General features: G+C 37.8%; 1 protein-coding gene across 4 annotated transcripts in view; it reads left to right on the plus strand.

The window, feature by feature from the left end:
- Positions 1-14401, plus strand: part of PIK3C2A (phosphatidylinositol-4-phosphate 3-kinase catalytic subunit type 2 alpha) — a 51149-nt gene that overhangs the window by 18409 nt on the left and 18339 nt on the right. For all 4 annotated transcript variants that reach the window (XM_082761699.1, XM_082761698.1, XM_082761701.1 and 1 more), the window contains 10 exons: positions 4267-4367; positions 5675-5832; positions 7084-7204; positions 7846-7957; positions 8217-8296; positions 8411-8474; positions 10881-11024; positions 13112-13154; positions 13241-13454; positions 13557-13679. In XM_082761699.1, coding sequence (XP_082617825.1) covers positions 4267-4367; positions 5675-5832; positions 7084-7204; positions 7846-7957; positions 8217-8296; positions 8411-8474; positions 10881-11024; positions 13112-13154; positions 13241-13454; positions 13557-13679 — 1160 coding nt within the window. The remainder of the gene's footprint in view (positions 1-4266; positions 4368-5674; positions 5833-7083; positions 7205-7845; positions 7958-8216; positions 8297-8410; positions 8475-10880; positions 11025-13111; positions 13155-13240; positions 13455-13556; positions 13680-14401) is intronic.

Genomic DNA, 14401 nt, shown 5'->3' on the forward strand with positions numbered 1-14401 from the left:
TGTGCTGTTGTTGAAGGTGGGATGCCTGATGGGGGCTGTTGGGTCACAAACCCTGTAGCTCTGTGCTGGAAGAGGGAAGGCCTTCTTGGCGTCAGGTTGTTTGCCTTAAGCAGGGCAAAAAGGTCATCTCTGCTCTAGAATCGCAGTCATTTGCATTAAAATTTCAAGATAAAAATGTCAACGCTACCTTTGGTTGTAGCACTCTTCTTTTTTGGACAATGAGCACGTGCAGTTTCTATTTAAATTATATAGCAGTGATAAACAGTCCAGCGATCACAACTTTGTAGGTTGTCTCTTCTGCTAATTTGTGCCCTCAAAAGTACGTCCTACCCTATCCCAGTAAGAGTCCAGTCAGTGGCTGCAGATTACTTCATTTTTCTACATTTTTAAATTCCTGTTTTTGCGATAATTCCACCATAAAATAGGACGTAGCTTTATAAAATATTAGTCACCTCACTAGAAAGTGAGTATGAATACTTGTGGGCATTTTTATTATTTTTTTTGGTAGAGAGAGTGCAGAGGCAGAAGGAGAAGTCTTCAGTGGAAAAGTCTACACCCTGGCAAGGGTGGTGGTGGCAGGAAAAATCCCGTTTGGAGAAACTGGCTGAAAGTGGGGTTGGGAGTAAAAGGTTTGTTTGCCTGGGAGATTTAGGCTTGCAGCTGTTTTGAATCTTACGTATTGTCTTTCTAAGTGTTTTTAGCAGACTGGGGGCAAGCTGGAAAACCAACTGCTGCCAGTCAAGGTCGTTTTCCAAATTGCTCCTTTTATTTCCCACCCCTCCCACCCCAAACTGGGCCATTTCTTCCCCCCAGGAAAAGGAATATCCACCGGGCTGGAGCTTCATGTCTGAATTTCCATTGAGGTGAAATTGCTGGCTGCTGACTTGGAGTATTTCCTGTTTTTCTGGGCTAGCTGTCAGTGTTCTGGCAGAAGTCTAAGACAGCCAGTGGAGAAAGACAAAAAAAAAATAAAAATAAAAATAAACCTTTACTTTTTGTTTTTCTTTCACATTTTTAAAATGATGTGTGTGAAGATCTCAGGTCTAAGTTTGTTTTGTAACTTCTGCCCAGATCGGTGCTTCTGAGGCGCTGTCTGTAGGAGGTAATATCGGAGTGATGGTTGCTGAATGAAATCTTTTTTTCTACCCACTCCATTTCCCATAAATTCTTTCAAGAGTGTAGGATTTAAAAGGGTCTTCCCTGTTCATCAGGTCCAGTCCCATGCTGTTTACAAACATTATCCAGCTCATCAAATTCTCAAACATGTTTTATTTTCCTGCTGCTACTTCTGATTTAAAGGCTGTTCCAAGCCCTCACTGCTTTTTAGTCATCTGATTTTCATCAGAAAGACATTTATAACTAGTTCCTAGCAAATTTTTCTTCTTAACAGAGTGAAACAGCAGCAACTTGAGATGAAGATCCATTTTGGTGTCAAATCAATTGATTTGCCCCTCAATGTGTTATAAGAAATTTCTGACAGCTTTCAGTGCAATCTCCTGTGTGGTAGCTTCTTTCCTGTTTTTTCCTTTTTGAAGGTGGTTTGTGGGAATTTTAATTCTGTGTGTGTACCTTAATGCCTTGTACGGTGGCATGAATAAATTCATCACTGGGAGAAGCATCCTGCTTCATATATTTATTGTGTTTGCTTTATTCATGATGGCATCACATGAGCATATATTGATCCTGTGGTCAGCTAATGTACCTGAATCTTGTTAAGCCAACGTTATGGTATAATATGCCAGTTCTAGTCTGTATTATAATGTTGGCTGGCAAACAAAGCTATAAATTACCAGCAGGGCTGTGTCTGTCTCATGTTTAATGCCAAGCCCCTCAACCTGATCTCTTTCCACCTAACCTGTTGCTTTAGCTTGGCATGTGCATCCTCACTTTTTCCAGTTTAAATAACTTTCCTTCTGATGTAGTATGAAGCTGAGCTCTCTAGATAGCCCCTATTTTTGGCAATTCTCTTGTATTTTAACCCATTTCCTCCAGATACGTATTTCCTTCAAAGTACTTTTTGAAGTCTTGTATCCTAACTGAATCCCTTTTTTCTTGCATCACCTCATAGTTTCACTGCTCCTTTAACCAAATCTACTAGTCAAAATTTCTAGTCATGTATTTTGATTCCATTGTGTACTTAATATCCTAAACCAATAGAAGGATTGCTTCGTATTTGGTAAAGTATCAATGTGTTTGGTATTTGCCCTTTAAATACTTCAGTGCTCATCTCTCTCCTTGCTGAAAGCAGAGGTGTTTTGTCCTAGTGTAGATGTTGTCTTCTCTACCATTCCTCTCCACAGAGCCTTTAAGCTTTATATACTTGGGGGATCTAACTTAATTTGACTTTTGGTCATTTACTGAGTGGTGGGATTTCTTTTGAATGCTAAGGGAAATTGTATTTGCAGGGCACTTCTATTTTTGCAGGCTGTGCTGATAAGAGGCCTCTGTGTCAGGTAGCTATTTGTTTAGCTTGGCCTGAAGTCCTACCTTAGGAGTTATTTCCTGGCTGACTGATAGCTTTTGCACCTCTGAAATTTGCTCGTCTGGAACGTAAAGAAATTCACATCCTGCTGGTAGCCCGAGAACCTAGTCACCCACCTCGGGACTTCAGTGGGCTTTAACAAATTTTGTAGTTTACCAAAGCTTGTCTTCCTGACACTATTTTCCAAGAAAATGATCAAAATCGAGTATTGAAATTTAACTAAAGAAGCAAGTGGGTATTTAATGTTCTTAAAGGTAAGTAGGAGGCCATTCCCAACAAAGCCTGTCTGTGATAACTGCAGATCTTTCTCCTCATCCAGATGTGCCCCTGAGGTGAACTATGGATAACCAAATGAACTTTTTTTTTTTTTTTTCCCTTTGCTCATTATGTTTGAATTTCATTTTTTTAAGGAATCTCTTTGTGTGGTGCTTTTGTACTCTGCTGTTGGGTTGTCAGGTGCTCTGGGTGCTTCCTTGGTATCGCTGAACTTCTCACAGAAAATCTAACGTTTGTAACAGAAAATGCACTGCTTGTATAGCAGCTGCTGGGTTTGGACCTGGGGAGCTTTGTGCTAAGTTCTGCCCAGCAGTTCCCTGGCTCTTTATCGAGGGTGTTTACCTTTGGCTTGGTGTGTTGGCTTCCTGTTTCCTTGTGGGGCTTTTTGTTGTTCTTGTGCGATTGCATAAAGGATACGTGTGCTGGAAACAATAGCACAGGTTTGTCAGCGGTCTTACGCAGTTGGCCAGGAGTTATTTTTGTGTGCTACAACTCATCCATGATGTTAGGACGAAGCTTTCGAAACTTCAGGCCTGCTCCTGGATCTCTTTCCAGGCTTTGTAGCTTTCCCGCTCTTGTCACTTGCCATAGTCCGACCAATGCCCGCTCACGCAGAATTGATCGTTTTGCTCATAAACCCAACATTTCAGCTGGAATAACAAGATGGAAATGCAATTCAGATGACGTATTGGTTGTGTATATTGTCGTGTTTAAGTGAATGCTGTAATACGTAAACGTGAAGTTGTTGAGCAAAACCCAGTCTACGGGTGGTCCAGGCGTGAGGCCTTAGTGAGGCCTTACCTCAGCCTGCCATGACTCCGTCAGGTGCCTGGTACTGTCTAATGAAATGAGATGCTAAGCTCATGGTGTCAGCTTGTAATAAACAACCCATGTACTGGTTAAGTAGTTGTTCAGTATTTCAACTACTTAATTCCCTTCTAGATGTGTTCTAGTTTGCACCTTTGGGAGCTGCTGGTGGCTCGTGGGGCGTAAGGGATTAAAACAGCGCTAATTCGATACCCCTGGATGAGCCCTCAGTTTGTGTTCTGCATGCTGCTTCCCTCCAGGGTATGATTTATCTTTTCCTGCTTTGTAGGAGAAGGCGGTAGTAGTCAGAGCTGGCGTGTAATGGTTCTTTGTGGGGCTCCTTGCTGAAGGCTGAATGGCAGAAATGCAGGAAAAACGTTTGCCTTCCTCATCACGTCCAGCAAAGTGTGGCCAAGTGCCTGTTGTAATTGCTCACTGCTGAGAGCTCAGGAGCTGTTTTGCTTGCAACTTACTCTTAACTAGTATTGATACTGTCACATAAATCAATTTCTTTAAGGAACTCTTTAGTTCAGTGAATCTGTACTTTTCAAGTTGATAATGATGCATTTTTTTCACTATGTAAATAGACAAAACTAATAATAAACCCCAGGTATCTGAAATTCTGTCTGCTACATGTGACTTTGTAGGCTCTAGGAATATGTTAGCAGTTATTTAAACACTGTATTTTCTTTGACTTGCAGAAAGACAATGGGACCACTGGTTTGCTGACAGAAAATGCACTTCTCCAAGAAATTGAAGGGCAGAATCAAGAACTGTCAGCTTTTTCTCAAACAGTTACAAAGTAAGAAATTGCTGAAATTAAATTAACTTTCAGAAGAAGAAAAAGAAGTTAAATAAATCATTATTACTTTTGTGTTGGAAAAATCAAATTCAGTCAGAAGTTTTCAGTTTGACAGGGTCAGTACCAGGTTTTGGGGTTATTTTTGCTTGATGAGGCAGGTTTTTGGTATGTGTTTTTTTTTTTTTTTTTTTCCCTTTGCTTGTTCCAGTTTCTCCGGTTTTTGTCATGGTTTTCAAAAATGCAACAAAATTCTTAAGGTTTTCAGTAGTATGAAGTTTTCTTGAGTGATCCTGTCTCCTTTTTATTCTTTTGGTCCTGTTACCTTCTACAGTTGTAGATTTTCCTCTCATTTTTTTCCTTGTTTTTACAATACTTTTTATTTTTACTCTCAAAATATATATATATTTTTTGTATCTGCATAAATCTTTATATCCCTCTATATTACTGTTTTTCAATATAAGTTATTTGGAAAGAACTCTGTCTTTTTCTTTACTGATACACCTCAGCAAATCCTACAACTCAAACGGCTTTCTAAATCTTAAATACCCATTTTTGATTATTTTTTTTTCTGTTTGGTTGGTTGGTTTGTTTTTTTTGTTTGGTTGGTTTTTTTTGCTTCCACAAGTGAAGCTCTGTAAGAAAAATCTGACAAAAACAAATACGAATCCTAAACATGTTCCTGCTTTGATGGGGTAGTGGAATGTCTTAAATAAGATACCAAGGAAGATAAAAAGCAGTTATCACAGTACTGTCTATTCATTACTAGGTGAACATGTTTTATGTTGTTTGTGTTCTAAAGAACAGCCTTTCCCCTAATTTAAGCCTCTTTATCAAATTCTACGGTTTAATCTGAACTTCTGAGTAGTATTTAGACTTCCACAAATTTAACATGTAAAGAGTTCTTGTGGTCTTTTGTACATGAAAGAAATTAGCCTTTTTTTTTTTTTTTTTTTTTTTTTTTTTAAAACTCAGTTTTAGGCAAAAGTTGTAGATTAGCTTTTTCAAAACTGTTTTAGAGCTAAGCTTCTACAGAATCTGGGTATGTCCTGTAAGTGTTGACCTATTAAGTATTTTAAGCTATATGAAAACCCTACCTAATTAAAAACTATTTTTTTCCCCTCTAACTACTGACACATAATTATTGTGGGCAGTGTTCTGTTGGGAGTAGAAAAATTAAATGTTTTTGCATATACAGTTTAGGTAAGAGCAATAGGCATTCTTTACTGCTTTGGTTTGAGGTTATTATAATGTTCTTTTGCTTTAGTCATAAACCATTGCAATGCTTTATAAACTTTTTCTATTTACAGATTGAGGACCAAGTTTCCATATGCTGATCAGCAAACAAATCCAGGCTTTGTGCTGAGTCCAATCATGCTGCAAAGAAATATAAGTGGGGAGAGTGCCAGTATCAAGGTTTCTATAGAAATCCAAGGATTCCAGCAACCAGTAACTTTTACATGCGATGGTACGTTTCTATTTTCTGAACTGGAATTTGCTTGTAAGGCTCAGAATGGTGGGCTGAGACTACACGCCTTCTACAGGCTTTCAGTTTTTATAATCCCTAGGTCTCAGATGCGTGGATTGTTTGTGGGGAATGTGAAAAAGGTAATTGAAGAAAGAACCTACATGTGGGTCACTGCTTCCATCCATCAGAAGATACTTAGAAGCTGACAAAATTAAACGTTCTTTTAAAAAAGTAAAACAGCCAAACAAGAGCCCAGTTCTATCCAAAACGAGGAATATTAAGACCAGATTTTCTAGGGTTTGATCTAACAAACCAAATTACCGACTTCATGGTAATTTGGGGGGCGGGCAGAGAGGAAATGAGCTGTTAAGTTTCATCAAGTTTGTATTGAAATGTATGCTGGAATAAAGCTATGTTAGGTTATCTGGAAATTCAGACGAATGGCTGTTGGGAAATGAGAATAAACACTGAAATTATACTAGCTACCATGCGAGTTCAGTATGTACTTATGAGCATAAATACTAAAGTAATACTAGCTTGTTGTGCTGCAACTAGCTGGCCAAGTTCCTGGGTAACCAGGCATATTATCTTGGAATGGAACTTGTAGGTTTGCCTTGTACAAAAATTCACATTCTCTGTGCAGTCAACACTGCACGGCCTGTCTGTATTAAGGCTGTAACTCTGGATGCCATCAGCTTCAGGTAGCTCTTGGTGATAACTGATACTGCTAAACAACAACAAAAAAAACCACTGAGGATCCTGCTGAAAAAATAAAATGCCTCCATATAGTGTTTTTAGGGAATATCGAAGCATTTAATATTGTTGGCAGATGATTTAAAGATGATCAGAAAGCAGGTAGGGAAGTGTAGGGAGCATTGTGCACTTAAACCTTCTGTGTTAAAACATACAACTTGATGAATAAGGCCATCTTATTAATAAAATAACACACTTTTCTCGTGTAAAAACTGCAAAGCATGTTGCAAATTAGCTGGTTTTGTACTTTTAGTCAAGTGACTACGCTGTATCATAATAGGATTGATTCATTTCTGGCAGGCTTTAGAATATACCTTTGTTTGCAGTAAAACGTGAAGATTTCAAATGATGAAATTTAGGAGATTATAAAAGCATAAGTCTTCTATGAGTATAAAAATAAATTTAAATAACGAACAGCTACAACTTGTTGGTGAACTATGCTTAAATTCCTTTGCAGTACACCTATATTTAACTTGTAGATGTAATTTCTTTGAACAGTGAGTTCCCCTGTTGAGCTTATAATAATGCAGGCACTTTGCTGGGTGCACGATGACTTGAGTGAAGTGGACATTGGCAGCTATATCCTGAAAGTCTGTGGCCAAGAAGAAGTCTTACAGAAGTAAGCAAACCCTTTTTCATTAATGTTTAACTTCGTACTTTTTCATGGCACAGTTATTGGCAAGTATATTTTTAACGATTAAATGTGTGAGAGCAGAAATCTTCAAAATGTTTTGCACAAAGATCAGAAGTCCATAGAGTTGCTGTGGTATGGAGCAAATTAGGTTCTTAACATCTTCCTAGAAGTCTATTCTAATCTGCCATCTGTTGTGTTGAACAGTTGTTTTTTTCAGATGCAGATTTCTAGATCTTTTCTATAGATGAATGTTATAGTTTTCAGCTGCTCTTTAAATCCCAACAGTCAGGGGGAAAAAAAAATCTGCTGACAATTTCTAAGCTGAAATAATCTGAATTCTTTCAAAACTAATGGCTTGCAAATCCCTATTGGTTTTCTGGATTTGAATATTTGCTTTCAATGTTAACCACAGTAGTTAAGACCTTTAGCAAAAATGTAGCTATCTGTAATGGTATTCTAGAACTTCCACAGAAGTGAAAAACTCTATGAAGAAGTACGATGTGGAGACTGATTTACCATTTTCTTATTGTGAGCCCAACAGGTGGCCTTAAATATTCCACGTCAGATCCCTGAGAAACAGTGAATATTTTTGGTGTAAATAACTATTGCTTTCATTTGTTTAACAGTAAGCACTGTGTAGGAAGCCATGAATATATTCAGAACTGTCGGAAATGGGATACAGAAATTAAACTGCAGCTCGTGACTCACAGCGTAATATGCAGGGGTCTGGCACGAACAGTAAGTACCTCCTAAAATGCAGCAGCAGTATAAACCTTGAAGAGTATGGGAGTTTGTGTCAGAGTCGATGGATCCAGTTTCCCCCCCGTGTCAATGTGTACACCTTTCTTAGGCTACCAGCTAGTTATTTCTTTTTGTCGTTGAGAGACCACTTTGCATCCTTCCCCTGCCGCAGGTATTAGCAATGAGATTTCTAAAACAGTGTTAGGAATTATAGGAAGTTGGGAACTGGACTGAATATCTAATATCTTAACTGCAGGAGGAAGATGACAGAACACCCATACACCTAACCAAACACCTTTACAAAGTAGAAAAACCTTTCAGAGAACCTATTATAAGGTAATAATATTATGTGTTTGGTTTTTTTTTCATTACCAAGTGCGCTGCTGAATTTCTGTCTTGAGGTTATGTTACACTCTTGCAGTGGTGTTCAACGATTATTATTTCTTGCAGGTGTTCTCTTGAAGAGCTTCTTGAAGTCTATCATAAGCAAACTGAAATAGCTCTTAAAAATGAGGTAAGTTCGTTTGAAATTATTGCTGAACCTAAGGTAGCGTGAGAACACTTACAGATAAGATAGTTGGAGGAAATAGATTTTCTTGCCTTGGGGAAACTATAGACCTGAACAAGCTGTCAGAAATTTGGAATCATGGGTTTTTGCATTGCTTTTCAGTTTTCTTTCTAGCTTTTCTTGCAAAGTAATCATTACCTAATCATCGCGACTATCAATGTGTCTCCCAAGTTCTGGAATGCAAAACCTTTTCCTCAAAAATGTTGGAAGAGATTAATTTAGGGAAAAAGGTCTGAATCTTGACTATCAGTTGTTATTCGTGAAGGGTATATTGGTATCATAAAAATTTACACAAGTTAGCAGTAGTGCTTGTGCACAATGGGAGTTAGAGGTGAAGCTTTTTTGGAACAGCGAAGTTGGTTATGCTTCACGTAAGACTATTGAGTTCATTTAAAATACAATGTCAAAATCAGTGGCTATTTCACTGAATCACAAGTAACCTAAAGCAAGTCGATGTGCAATAATTTGGAGTAATTTCCCACATGCAAAAGGTAGCTGAAGATGATGACCTACTTTGCTCATTTCTGGAAGGACTGTCTTTGTTTAACTCCTGAGAGTAATGTAAATTGAAGACTGAAACCTCAGATAGCTTCTATAAGAAGTGTGTTTCTTAAACGGTTTCTGTAAGGAAGAGTCTTAAAATGAGTACCTTGGTGGAAATGAAAAACATCGTGAGGAAGTCTGTTTTATTGCCTTTCCAGGAGTGCAGGTCTCAACAAGCTTTTTTTCTGCTTTTTTTTTTTTTTTGTCTGCTATTTACATATCCCCTTAATACCATTCAGTCATAGGATTTTCTAATGCCTTTGGTGATTCACCACATTTTCAGGGGCAGTTCTGAACACAGTTTTGTTGTAGAATAATGAGATATTAGTGCTCCTTGAGATGGTGGTGTTTTTGTTGCTTTGCTCTTGCAGCTGCCTCAGCTTGGTTGTTTAACTGCAATTTCACAGGCTGAGATGAGGAATGCAAAACATCATGATTCAGATTTAGTTTCTACTCTAACCACGAGGTAGTTCCGAAGGTGGGAGATGGATCTTGTAGGTGATGACTAGGTCCAGATACCAGCAGTTACTGCATTTGATTTTAATACTTCCTGAAGTGAATTTATGTACGTACTCAGTAGCTGAAGCTTGCTAATCAGAGAAGCAGGGTAAAAGTGATCTGCAAATCACTTGTATTTAGCCTTTGATTTCACATCTATGGACATATAAAAATGCAGCAGCTAACTTTTAATGAATTTGAGATCCTGTGAGGAAGATAACAGTGGAGACTTCGCTTGTCATATGCCAAACAGCCATTATCTTCAAAGTGTTAGTTTTCAAAGTAGGCTTAAATATTTGCATTGTTTTCCAACTTTCATGGTTATTTTCAAACCAGGACGAAGTTAATTGTTGCCAGGTAACTGCCAGTCCCATTTTTTAATTCAAATGGCTGCTTTGTTATCCATTTGCAGGAATGTTGGAGGAGAAAGTGTGTGTGTGTGTGGGTGTAAGGAACCAGTTTACGTCTTAAGAAGAGAATATTATACTAACTGCTCAAAAGTGATTGTGGAAGGTCCCTATACCTTAAGCCTTTTAAAAGTAAAGAGATTTCATTCTGAAGACTTTGCTTATATTAAAAGAAAATCTGAGATTCTTTGGATTTAAATTAGGCATTTTTTATTCTCTGAAGAAGAGGAGGAAGGCGATATTAGGAGATTCCAGATAAGTGTACAATCGTGTACAATCTGCCTTCCTTTCCTTCTCCAGGATGGCAGTTTGCCATTGCTTCACCTGTAAGAACTATTTAAGCTTTGTGATATGCAAGGCAACAGTTGGAACAAACATTTTTCAAACAATGTGTTAAAGTGAAGCCAAAAAGAGAAATGTTCCATTATGGAAGTTATACTGTAGCGTATGTATCTTGAATCTACCTGTTTAAGAGGGCTGAAATTGAAAAGCTGCTGCTTTAGCATGATTCCTTCCTCACACTAATTGAGTATTTTTAAACTATGCTTTTTTTAAACATCATGTGGGAATTTGAGCTTAGTATCTCATTAGACAATACTTACCTGCTTAGAACTTAATGGAAAAATGATTGGAAACCATATGTTTCTAGGGACACCATGCTGGAATCTGTACTAGCCCTGGTTTTATGGCACTGGTAACGGAGCTACAAGAAAATTCTCAGTACTGAGACTTCTTGTTTAACCACATTGTTACATCGTTTTATTTAATTGAGAAGTGGGTCTCATAATAAAATTGTCTTGGCAATTCATTCTTAAAAAAAAAAAAAAAAAAAAAAAGTTTAAAGAAACACTGGGTTGAACGATTGTGATCAGCTCAATCTGTTCTTTCATACATTCCTTATTAGAACCAGCATAAAGCAGTGGATCAATTAATTAAGACTGTCAGAAAAATCTGTTCCACATTGGATGGCGTAGAGACTCCTGCAATAACGGAATCAGTAAAGAAGCTAAGGAGGGCTGTTAATCTTCCAAGGACTAAAAACACCGAGGTAAACTTTTAACACTATAAATTGTGTTCTGAGGTATGCTTTCTAACAGCAATGAATATTATTTCATAATCTCCAGTAGCTGCAAATACTGACAACGGTTCAGTCAGGGTTATGTTTTTGTTTGTGTTTTTTATTTATTTTATTTGGTGACTTCAATTTATTTTAACAATTTGCTATTAATGCATTAATCACCTGGTCTTGGAATCCCTTCTTGTTCCAAACAGCAACTTTAACCTAGTTTTAAAGTCACAGCAGATGCTGTTAAATCTGACCAGGGAAACTGACAGCTAGCTCATGCTCTCTGAAATCAATGCAGTTACACTTAGATGAGGAACTCACATGTTGTATATTTTTGTGCAGTATGTATGTGAATAGTAACAACGTTTTAAAACTCTAGCAGTCCATGTTCCTGCATTCCTGAGCATATGGGCAAAAATGAAATTTCTCCAGTAGTGCAGAATGTGATAAAACTGGCTTACCACAAGCAGGTGATTTGAGCAGAATTGGCCTCGCATCACTTTGTCATAAAGTCACTAAAGCAAAAAGTATGCAAATAAAAAAGCGAAGTAGTCTTCTAATGCCATTTCTGCTCTCTTGCTGTCGTATTAGAGAGAGTGGTGATTCCTGTGCTGTTGTTGTTGCTTTTTTTGGCTTCATCAGTGTAGTGATATATTTGGAATACTGAGCTGGAGTTTTGCAAAATGCAGTCTGAATAAATATAGCTGTCACCAGCACTAAAATTCTTGCAGACGAATACATGAAATTGGTGTAAAAGCCTAAGGAAATACAACATGTATTTCTCCAGTGTTTGTTTTTTTGATAGGAGAAAACTGTACAAATAATTAGACTGCATTGTAAAAATAACTTCCACAAGAGATGCTATCCCAGCAGAATTTGAAACAAGTACCTCTTTATCAGTAAAAACCTTCAATTTTCTTGTGATGAAAACTGGCTTGAATGGCAATGTATATGAAGGATTACTTTCAGAAACCTATCAAAACCTCGTGTAAGATACTGTTTGTGTGTGCTTTTTCTTTAGTAATTGGTTTGTGGGTCAATGCAGTGGCCAAAAATGTAAAAGAAAATAGTAGATTCTCAAGTAGAAAATGACATCTGTAGCGCTGTGCCACCAGTGTTGGGCACCTTGCCATCCAAAGGACTTGGATTACTTCAAGTGTGGTGGAGACACAGCAGTTCTTCTGAGGGGGGGAAAAAGATGTGATCCCCTTACCTCACACCTCTAGGTTTATTTTTGTTTATTTTAGCAGAATTTTTTGCCAGTTGAAACTTAATGTTGACAAGGTGCTCAGTTAATGCATGGAAGGTGTAAGGAGAGCTTTCATTCTGCAAGTCGAGGAATTCATTACGTTTTGCTTTTCAATCACCAGCTGAGTTTTCATTAAAAGTTTCAGTTGTATCAAAGTTGGGTTTGGCATGAAATCCTTTCTTATTTGAAGGGAGTAAGTTCCCATAATTGGTTTGTCAGCTGTAGACTGCAGTAGTGTCCTTGCAAGACTAGACATTGCTGTGATACCATATCGTGTTTAGGCTTCCATTTGAGCAGACCAAGAACCAAACACGGCAGATAGGGGCAGTACTGACTCCTCGATTTCCTCAGGTTAACTTTCTTTTTAATTCAGAAAACTTAGGGTAACTATGCCTACAAAGATGCCTTAACAAATACCACAAAACAGCTGTTAGACTTAAATTGTTGGTAGTGGAGCTACCAGCTTCTGCTTTCATCTGCAACAGCCCTGAGTTTCCTCTTTACTCGGGGAAGAGAGAGTATCCTGAGCAATATTCCAATGTAGCTTGTTTTGTTTAAAGTTCACGAGGGATGTCAGGATAGTTGTGACTTGACAAAACGTTTGCTTTTGAACTTAGTGTGTGGTTACTACATGACAGGGAAATTTTGACACTGCCTGTTAGCTCTTGAGGAACTGTAATTAAATAAAAGGTATGGTGCATAAACCCAGATATGGCCCTAATTTAGATGTTTTGTAATTTCTGGAGAAGACAGATTTAAGGGCAATGGCAAATGAGTATAGGCTTCTTGTTACTGAAATTTACTCTAATTTACTGTGTAGGTATCCTTAAAATGTGGCGATGACCCTAGCAAGAGTTCATCTGGTGAGTAAAGTTCTTTAATTTTATTTAAAATTGCTCTAAGGTGGCTATTTTAGGCAGATACACATTAAAGGTAACTTATAAATTAGGTTCACTACAGCCTGAAAGCCCTCTGAAAGTGAGTATAGACCAGTTAACAAGAGCAGTTGAGGCCCTTCTGCAACTCCACATGAATTTGTGTAGCAGCAGTTCAGCAGCAATTTCTCCAAAAGATAAGAGTACGAAGGAAGCATGGACTGCCACGGAGCATCTCCAGTTCACAGTGTTTGCTGCACATGGAATTTTTCCTGGTTGGGTAGCAAAGTAAGTAATTCATTAGTTGTAAAATTCATCCTTTTTTATTTTTTTTATTTTGTGGAGTTACTTTTTGTTTACTTCTTGTTTATTTTTCTTTTCCTTGTTCAGTTATGAAAAATACTACTTGATTTGTTCTCTGACACACAATGGAAAAGATCTGTTCAAACCTGTTCAGTCCAAGAAGGTTGGCACATACAAGAACTTCTTCTACTTGATTAAATGGGATGAACTGTAAGTGATTTTAGAATGCTAACCACCACTCCCTCCACAAAATACTTTGTTTTAGGTAATACCTACCTAGCTGGCTGCTGAGTATGCTAATTGAATCAGCTCTTGCTTCCAAAGTGTTGAAAGAACTGTGTGTGAGACTTGAGAGCAAAATCAGAAATATTATTCTGAATGGTATTTTGCCCTGCGTTTTAAAACTGGGAATGGAAATTCTGGACAGGCGCCCTGTGCTAATTTATTTATAGTATACAACTATAACGAGTTGGGAAGGTCATAGCATTCTTTGTAATGGGAACAGCTTGCACTGCTTAAAGAAGGATGAATAAAGCTTGCTTTTAAGCAGTGCTCAGATTATCTAAATGGGGAGGGAAAGCAGCTGACTTTTATTGACATTAATGCTGAATAGTTTTTTGTTCCAAATATGTCACAACAACTTCGTATCTAATTAATAAATCTAATTGAGGATTGTTTCTATAAAGAGATCAGATGCATAAGTACTTAGAGTATCTGTCTATAGCTTATGAGAATGTCTGGTTCGAGCTACTAAAGTTAAGGCTCTTTTTATGGGGCAGGGGAAAATGGTAGGAAAGGAGGAAGCAGGAGCATGCAGAGAAAGAGGATGGCAGGTGATATCTGAGAGGGGAAAACACTTTTCATTATCTACACACAAGTTACTCTTTTTGACTTCATAGTTACCAGGCAGTCTGCATAACTGAGGTGTCAGA

This window comes from Aythya marila, assembly GCF_965140915.1.
Source record: "Aythya marila genome assembly, chromosome: 5".
Lineage (NCBI taxonomy): Eukaryota > Metazoa > Chordata > Aves > Anseriformes > Anatidae > Aythya > Aythya marila.